Here is a 9,405-nt window from a genome sequence, read left to right as displayed (position 1 = left end):
CAGGCGCTGCCCTGGGCCCCAGGCACACCCCTTGCCGCAGGCGGGCTCCGCTCCACGGCGGCCGTGCCGCCCTCCGGCCAGGCCCCGGCGCTCGCCGCCCGGCAGAGCAGCCGAGAGGAGGCGGCGCTGCCCTGCCCTCCCAGAGCGGCTCCGCTTCCGCCTCCGGTGCCGCCATTTCGCCGTGAGACAGCAGCGATCGGGCGGCCGCGATGCTGTCCACCGCGGGATGCGGGCCCTCCCGGCCCGAGACGGGCCACGGGCTGGGGGCGCCCGTGCAGCAGTACCGCTTCTCGCCGTACACCTTCAACGGAGGGTGAGGGGCCCGGGCGGGACGGGGCACCCTCGGCCCGGGGCATGGGGCCCAGGGGACAGCGGCGCCGGGGTTGGGGCGGCCTCGCCTTACTCCTGCTTCTGCTCGGTGCTCAGTGCGGGTTTATCTCCCCTCGCGGTCTCCTCCTTGTAGGGAGAGAGCGGCAGCACGAGGAGGAGCGGGGCTCGAGCTTGCCTTGAGGCCTTGCAGCCTTTCAGGGTGCTTTTGCCTGTCCGTGTGGCTTTTGGAACACTCGGGCTCCCTAAACTTCGACTGGTCTTAAAGTACGCATCTTTTGTTCTCCGCAGGGTTGTTTCTTTCTAGTGGCTTAGGAAACACAGGTAATGGTCCCATTACAGAATCACAGAGTTGTTAGGGCTGGGTGGGTTAGGAGATCACCCAGTCCAACCCCCCTGCTAAGGCGGGGTCACCTCGAGCAGGTGACGCCAGAACGCGTCCAGGTGGGTTTTCAATGTCTTCAGAGAAGGAGACTCCTATACTTCCCTGGGCAGCCTGTTCCAGTGCTCTGCCACCCTCAACGTTAAGAAGTTCTTCCTCATGTTGAGGTGGGACTTCTTGTTTTGTAGTTTATGGCCTTTGCTTTTTACCATGTTGCTAGTAAATATGTTATTGGGTTGGATGCTACCTTGCTGTAACTCTTATAGGCAGGTGATGTTTTACACACTTGCATTGGTGGCATGATCTGGCCAGGTAGGTTTTTTTTCCTTACGATGACTACTGCTTTTTAAAGGGCATCTTTGTTGCTTAATGGTAGTACACCTGTGGTGATCGCAATACTAGTTGTTAGGAGGTAATAACACCAGATTTTAAAAATTAGACTTATTTTAATGTAGTGATACTGTTGCTCAGTACTTTGCTTGTTTTAGAAGGATGAGTTATTATCAGGCATATAAAATACCTCATCCATTGGGTCTGGTTCTTGCCTGGTGTAGAGTCTCTGTGTTGCCAAGTTTCCACACAGTTTAAATCAGAGTAGAGGGCCACATGCATGTATTTTCTTCAGTGTGTCTAGTGCCTTCTTCCCTTGGTGTTGAGTAGGGATGTGCATAGTGGGAAACATAGCAACAAATGTAAGATGCTTGACAAAACATGAGTCTGGGTGTAGAATTACTATCTAGTTTGTTTCTGTGTTGTCTAAGAAGATGCTTGTGCTGAAGGCCGTGATTTATCAGTACTCTTTTTTTAAGGACTGTGCTGGCGATTGCTGGAGAAGACTTTTGTATTGTTGCCTCTGACACGCGTCTGAGTGAGGGCTACTCCATTCACTCCAGGGACAGTCCAAAATGCTACAAGCTGTAAGTCCAGATCTGCGAGGATTGAAAAAGATGGAAAAATCTTCTGTACTGCTGACTATATCACCTGCCTCCTACTTTAAGCAGAATTCTTAGAAGAAAAAGCCCAGTAACAAAGTAGATTTTGGAGTCGTGGTGACCTTTGCTGTAATGTAAGATGTGATGTGATGGGATGTTGTAAATATATTCAGATTTCTTGTTTCGTGCTCTTGAAGTTAAGTGAGAACAGAACATTTTTAGCATGGTTTAAACCTTAACATAGAGTTTTTTGGCTGGATAATCAGAAGAATTTTTAACTTAACTGTAGCTAAACTGAATCCTATGATAACTCATTCTGCTTTGTCAGGAGATCTGGTGATGGTACACAAGTGTGCCCACTGTTGCCAGTTGTGCTGTATCTCTATGGTTAATTTCCTGGCAATTTAGAGAGGTGTTTGTTTTAGGGGAGGTGAACCTATCAGTAGTTCTATAATTGAACTTTCTATGCTCATTTTAGTCTTAGTTTGACTCACCTGGGTAACATCTCCTTAGTTTACAGCTACACGTTACCTGTGTTCATTTTACTGCAGCAGGTGCTTGCCTTGTAGGCTGTCATCAACTACATAAACTTTTTTTTTTGTCAGGGTTATTGTTTCTTATTCAAATTAATGATATGAAATCAAAATTGCTTGGTTTCTCCTGGTTAACTTGTTACTACTATATGTTTGACTCTGATACTGTCCAGATGGAGATTAGTCTGGTACAGGATACATACTGCTCATGGTGGCTTTGTGTAATTCTAGTGACAGGCTGAGAGAAGACTTTAAGATGTTTTCTGAATGACTGCTTTGTGTTGGTCAGTGTGTGTTAATGTTTTTAGACTCTTTTCTGTGTCCTAGAGTTATAATTTGAGGTGTGTGTTCCCGTGGTTAGTGTTCATAAAACATTTCAAAACTGAGCAGAGAGCCAAGCTTCTGTAGTGCATCTGCAGCCAGATAACTTGTGTTTGTGCTGACAGAAGCCATCAAAACCATAAATGTCATGTAGTCATTGTACAAGCTTAATGCAGCCCTCTGGAAAAAAAACTGAAAATACATTTGGTGTTTTCATAGTAACTTACTGTATAAGAAATTGCTGTAGTTCATGCTAAGTCTAAAATTGCAATAAAATGTTATGTTTTTCAGAACAGAACAAACTGTCATTGGATGCACTGGTTTCCATGGGGACTGCCTTACCCTTACTAAAATTATTGAAGCCAGATTAAAGGTAACTACGAATCTTACTGCATTTAGGAACTTAGATTCTTAATATTATACTTGAGACCAATAATATGGCATGTTAACTATAACTTCTGCTGGTTTTTTCCAAGTGTTTGCATCATAACTGTTTTGCTAGTGAAAGATCTATCAGGGAAAATTGGTACTGTGTTCTTACTAAGTGTGACACCACAAATTTATAGAATGGAAGAGCTTGAAAGGATATTGCAAATGAGGCAACACCTATTAATTACAAAAATTTGAAGATATGTTAATCTTTGGCTTGTAAAGAGGCTTTTCCCTTTTAGACCAGGGTGTTTTCACTAATTTTGCTGGTTAATAATTTTGCTTAGCGTCAGATTCTTCTGTAGTGAGGTTACAGAAAATGTAATTCTGGCTGAATGTCAGCTTTAGTGTTTACTTTCTTCTTGGATGTGCTCTACCACTGGCAGATGTACAAGCATTCCAACAACAAGACCATGACTACAGGGGCTATTGCAGCAATGCTGTCTACAATCCTGTACTCTCGACGTTTCTTTCCCTACTACGTTTACAATATAATTGGTGGACTTGATGAAGAAGGTAAGACTTCAAACAGAAAAGAAAAATTGAAAATAGAGGCTGCATTTCAGTGGGTTCCTTTACATCTCAGGTGTACTGATTGAATAACAAAGTTTATGTTGCTATTCCTAACACCTGCCTTTGGGCATCATGGTACTTACACAGATTGAATACATGTTGTGTATCTGGCTCATTTCCTAGTTTTTGTTATTCACTTGATTTTCCATTTCTGAAGGTCTGAAAGCTATGGTGTAATTACTTGATTACAAATTAAATCTCTAAAGTGAAATAATACTTTAGATAGGATAATTTCACAACTGTTTTGCTAGATTTTTAAATTACATCTTTAAAGTAGATGTCACCAGTAAAATTGTATATGTTTTACTCAGACCTGTGAGTATGGTAAAGACTATTTAATATGAAGACTTACTCCAGAGACAGGTTTCTACAAAGTTATTTCAAAATGTTAACTAACCTCTAATGAAAGTCATGACTTATACCCAGAAGCTGTAGTTTAATGTGCAGCCCTTCCAGAACTTACTGGGTTCCTATCCAGTGATTTGGTTGAGTTGCTGAAATACTGTGTTGTCTGGCTTTGAGATGGAGCTCAGAGGTGGTCTTGTTTGGATAATTTTAGCCATTCCCTGCAGTTTGTTTTTACCAGTAAGTTATACTGCTTTCCCAGCTTGCTTAGGCATGTCTGTGATTTGTGGGATCTGGCAGGGGATTAGTCTGCCCTGCATAATGGCAAATCTCAGATTATAAGGGTGCTGTAGCAGCTGATAAGAATCAGTGTGCAGGTTTGCTTGCATGGACTAAATTAGGGTCCAGCAAGATTGATTGTTGATTTGGCTGGCTTTCTCAGGGCTGTTCAGCTCCTGTGCTCTGCTGCCAAGGGCACTGGCCAGTTAATTGAATTGGGTGCAGCCTGTCTGAACAGAAAGGCTGGTGTTGGTCAGCTGCTGCATTCTGGCTGGCATGTCTTCCTCAAACCCTGATGCTTCAGAGCTGCAGAGTGTCTGTACCTCTGATGTTGGTGCAAGCCTGTAAGCTTTGCACCACCTGGTCTGGCTTCAGAGGGAAGTGTGCAAGAGATCAGAGCATCATCCCTGGTTCTGGGAGTTTGATGCAGAGGCATCCAGGCATGCTTTCTGGAGGTAATTCAAGAAATGTATCATTCAGGAACAATGTCTGAGCTTCTTGTTTGTGTTAGCCTTGGAGCCCCTGGGGCTCTTTGTGCAGCACTACACTCTAGCTCATTTTTCTGCTGTGATTACTCTGCATCAACACTTTTTCTGTGGTAAGTAGTGTAGGAAACATCTGGAAGCATGGTTGTGGCTTAAATAAAGAAAATAACCTTGGATATTTTACCAGGCTGCAGCCATAGTGAGTCTTCTGTAAAAAACATCATCTGAACATACTCAGTGTTGTTTGGTAAAGGTTTACTGGGCTCTGCAGTGTCCCAGATACTGCTTATCCAGAGAGCTGGTTTTGTTGAAGATGCTTGTCAGTATTGGGCAGCTTTCTGAATTACATACTAATTCTTTTTTTTTTTTTAGGGAAGGGAGCAGTTTATAGCTTTGATCCAGTGGGATCCTATGAGAGAGATACTTTCAAAGCAGGTGGATCAGCAAGTGCAATGTTGCAGCCTTTGCTGGATAACCAGGTAAAATAGCTTGTTGGCTTTTGTTTTGGTTTGTTTTTTTCTTTATCTCAGTAAAGATTTGTGACATTCAAATTAATGTAGCTTTACTTCTGGAGAATATTACTTTTGGGAGAAGTTTTAAATCTATTACCCAGGTAGGATCTGGTAATCCATACATTTATAAATCATGTGGCTTTACTTTCTCAGGAGAAATCAAAGTTTTGCTTTGGGATCTGTTCAGATTTTTAATACATTATTTGTGTTTGCAGTGCCTGTTTAAAAGACAGAAATATTTTAATTGGGGAGTTATATTTATTCTAGAAGTTGTTTGGAATGGTTTTTTTCTGGGTTTTGGGAGTTTTTTCTTGACTGATAACATTAATATGCCTGTTACTTAGTATGAAATAATACCAAATTAAGAAGATAGAATTAATACATATATTTTATCATTTAACAAATCCTTGTTTAAGTCTTCAGTTTTGTACAACTCAGGTAACATTTTTTAGTAAGAGTGTTCTTACATAAAACTGCTGGAAACTTATTCAGCTAAATCTGTCTGAAATAGGTGAAGAATATTTTCATATTTAGTTGAAGCTGTTAATAGTTGAATGGGAGAAATACCAGAGCATGCTTTACTCATTGTAATTTTTTTACATTGGTGTTAGTATTTAGTCACTTGAACCTGATGCTAACACAGCTTTTGTGCTTAGAAAAGTAGTAAGCATTCTTGACTCTTACCAGATGAGAAAGGAATAGAATATTTCCTTTTTTTTTTTTAACTTTATTAACTGAAGGAAATATATTCTGCATAAACCAAGTTGTCATAAATAATTTTTTATTGCTTAATGGTTTCAGGCAAAACATGGTACTCTTCTCCTTTACCTCTTCTGATGCTTAAGTTGATGCTTATATTTATGAGCTAACTTAACGCTGTTTGGTAGGACCAGATATGCTCCAATATAGACTTAGTTTTGAAGTCTAAGTATCTCAGGGAATATTTACTTGTAAGAAATGTTCCTAACTAAGGGTGACCAGAAAAAGACTGATGTGCGGTTCTAGTACTGCCAAACTTGTGAGAAATTTATGAAGGTTTACATCCAATTACATCCATTCATTGTGATCTTGTACATGCTGAATGAGCAGGAGGAGCTATGCTGGCTGTATGTTGGATCCTGCTTCTAGGTAATTTTTCTCAGAGTGTCTGTATTGGCAAAGCTCTCAACTGTAAACTCTTTGGAGGAATACTTTTTCAGCTTTGGGGTTTTTAAAATAGATGGGCCATTTCTTCTTTTTAATTCATCTAAATCTGTTTATTCTAATGCAGAGACTGAAACAGTTTTCATAGATGGATAAAATACATTTTCATCTTTCTTAGATTGGCTTCAAGAACATGCAAAATGTGGAGCATGTACCACTGACCCTGGAAAAGGCTTTGCAGCTGGTTAAGGATGTCTTCATTTCTGCTGCTGAGAGAGACGTGTACACTGGGGATGCACTAAAGATTTGCATTGTCACAAAAGATGGAATTAAAGAGCAAACTGTCCAGTTACGAAAAGACTAATTCAGTTCATGTGTAAGCAAGTTATCTGTAATGTACAATTTACCTGTGTGATGAGGACATTTGTCCAATTAAATTTTTTTTCAAGAAGTTCAACTACTGTGGTGCTGAGTATTTTCTGTCTCTGTTAGAAGTTGTGTTTTTTAGAAACCAGAGCAGTTCATGGTGAGGAAGCAGCTTAAAGTTACAAGTCAGTTTCCTTCATCTCATCTGAATCTATCAATCAGGCTAATTCTAATGGAAGTTTAATCCCCTTCTCACAATCCCTCATGCTGAACTATGGGGGGGTATTAAAACTTAGGCTCACAGACTATTCTGATAATCCTTTCAGTTCAGTCTTGATTTAGTGAGTAAAGCAATTGCTCTGCCCATGCTGCCTTCTCTGCACTTCATAGCTTGCTTTTCCTGTCTTCTCCTTTATTTCTCTGATGTGCCGTCCTGACATTTGACTTTGTTTATTTATTTGCAAAGACTATTGGTCATCTGAAACTAGTATCACTGTGTTAGAGGGGAGAATGTTGAAGGGAATCTTTCAGAGTTTAGTTCTGGACTCTGCATCTGGGCTCATCTCTGTGTGTTTCTGTTTGGTTAATGCCCAGAATTTGAAGCATTGTCCCCTTGTGGCTACTGATGGAAAATAACTTAGAATGGAGATTCCTGAGTTTTAATGCCTGGGTCCTTTGTTAGGCCTGTTGCTTGGGAAATTGCATCAAAATTTGGAAAATTGATGTGCTGTATCGCAGTCTTGGAAATTGGCTTCAGAATTAGGACCAGAATTAGAAAAACAGATCTGCATCATCAAGAGCAAGATAGTTTTCTCTTGTCCAAGAGTCCTTTCACAGTATGTAGCTCTTTAAAAAAGGACATATAAAATATCTCATTGCTTCAGGTGGCACACTAGTTCCTTAAAAAGTTGTTCTTAAAAAATTGTTCCTAAAAAACAATTTTGCTGACATGCTTGACCCTACAGTTACATTGTCTCTTGTTTGGATGTGACTGGCTGATCTCAGTGCAGCATTTTGGGTGCAGTGCTACAATCCAAGCTCTGGCTGGTCTTGACCAGAGATGGCAATCTCAGGCTTCGTAGACAGTTTAGATAGTGGTTAGCATTTTGAACATCAGTAGTGAAACAGACAGTACTGTTGAACAGACTGGCTGCGTTCAGGAAATCCACCAACTCTTCCCCAGGTGTTTGTGAAGGCACTTGGCCACTGGGTGCCAGTGTTGGGCCGGGCAAGGAGGGAGCAGCTCCTTCCCGGGTGCTTGGGCTGTAAGAAAGGCACACAGCATCTCAGTCTGAGTGACGCTGCGGCTGAAGTCACTTGGGCACGCAAGTTAGAACTTCCAGGCGCATGCAGGTGTCTTAAGGGGATGTTTAACATTATCAAGTCATCTTAGCTGGACAAGGTTGATTGTATGAATGACTGTAGCTGTATGCTGTCTGTACTGTGCAAATGGCACACAATGCAATAATTCTAAGAACAGAAAGCCTGTGCCTATTTAAAATACAAATCAGCAATACCAAATTAAATACCTGCTCTATTACATCTGTAAAATTAAGTTAAAGCACCTTAAACTCTCCTCTCTTTGATACCTGATTTATGTTGAATTGTTCAAGCATTTCAAAATAGTCTGTTGGAATTTTTTTGACAAGTTGTAAGTAGTGTTTCAGTTGCAAAGAAAAGCAGGAGATGGTAATAAATTCACATGCCTGCCTTTTGGACAGGTCTGTTTGCAATTTATAAGGTCTAAACAGTGAAGAGCAACAAACAAGGGGAACTATCTAATTTCTACATGAACTAATACAATGTTCTTGCAGGATGCCAGACATATAGGAGAGCTGCAGTGATTTAACTCAAAAGTTTTGATAAATTTGGCTGCTCTTATATTTAAGGGTAGATTTTACATCCAAATTAGATGCATGTTGACAGATTTTAGGAATTACTGGCTTTAGTTTGATGTGGCTAGGCTTGCCTCTGCAACTTCTTTCAGGAGAAACACAAGGTAATTAAAATTTTCAGGTGTCATTTGCAGTCTCAGAAGAGGTATAAGAGCAGGTACCTGTTTCAACTCTGTGCCAACCTGTTGGAGCACTTGCACCGATGTGAGATGGCCATTTTGTCTCCTTTTCAGATTTCCCTGGAGAGTACATCTAGCTGGATAACCAGCAGGAGAAGGAAGCTTTTTTCACAGACCCATTGGACTGAAAATACCAAGTTTCTTTCACCAAGGAATATAGCACTGTGACCACTTCCTTTGTGGATGGGTTTGGAACCAGTGAGATGGGCAGGCTTGTTTCCCACATTTTTAACTTTCCAGTTATGCCCTGCCCTGATGCCACCACTGCTTGTGCTCTGAGTGAGGAGTTGCAGAAGTGACAGATGTGTGAGGAAAAAAGTATTCACAGGCTGCTCAGCTAGAAGTTACTTGCTTTATTAAAACATCCCAAATGTCAGATGTATATTATGGATAAAAGGCTTTTTTTTTTAATCCTCCAGGTTCCCTAGCTTGGTTTATGAAGATTGTCACCACCTCAGGATGAAAAGTGGGAGGGCCCCAACTGTCTGCAGCTCTCCTTAGTTCCATGCCTGTACTTCCCATGTGTAAATCAGCTCAGTATTCATCTAGCACTGTGTCTGCCGTGTAAATTCACAGTTTATGAAGCATTTTGAGCCTTGCTTGGTTACAAAACTGTCTAGTCAGGCTACAGAGGTGCAGCTAGGCAAAACAATTGTAACAATGCTGCTTAGAGGTGCTAGAAGCAAGGGGCTGGGTTTGGCAGA

General features: G+C 41.3%; 1 protein-coding gene across 1 annotated transcript; it reads left to right on the top strand.

The window, feature by feature from the left end:
- The first annotated feature begins 143 nt into the window (after positions 1-143).
- PSMB1 (proteasome 20S subunit beta 1) lies at positions 144-6,718 on the top strand. Its single transcript, XM_009092824.4, has 6 exons — positions 144-313; positions 1,519-1,626; positions 2,787-2,868; positions 3,311-3,440; positions 4,979-5,085; positions 6,440-6,718. Exons 1-6 carry the CDS (start codon positions 210-212, stop codon positions 6,623-6,625), a joined length of 717 nt encoding a protein of 238 aa, XP_009091072.2. The 5' UTR covers positions 144-209; the 3' UTR covers positions 6,626-6,718.
- Positions 6,719-9,405: the final 2,687 nt, after the last annotated feature.

The sequence above is a fragment of the Serinus canaria genome, chromosome 3, assembly GCF_022539315.1.
Source record: "Serinus canaria isolate serCan28SL12 chromosome 3, serCan2020, whole genome shotgun sequence".
Lineage (NCBI taxonomy): Eukaryota > Metazoa > Chordata > Aves > Passeriformes > Fringillidae > Serinus > Serinus canaria.
This window is presented reverse-complemented; position numbering and strand designations above follow the sequence as displayed.

Coding starts and splice junctions, on each gene's coding strand:
- PSMB1 (XM_009092824.4), top strand. CDS start 210: ATGCTGTCCACCGCGGGATGCGGGCCCTCCCGGCCCGAGACGGGCCAC. Junction 2,869..3,310: donor TTATTGAAGCCAGATTAAAG/GTAACTACGAAT, acceptor TACCACTGGCAG/ATGTACAAGCATTCCAACAA. Junction 5,086..6,439: donor AGCCTTTGCTGGATAACCAG/GTAAAATAGCTT, acceptor CATCTTTCTTAG/ATTGGCTTCAAGAACATGCA.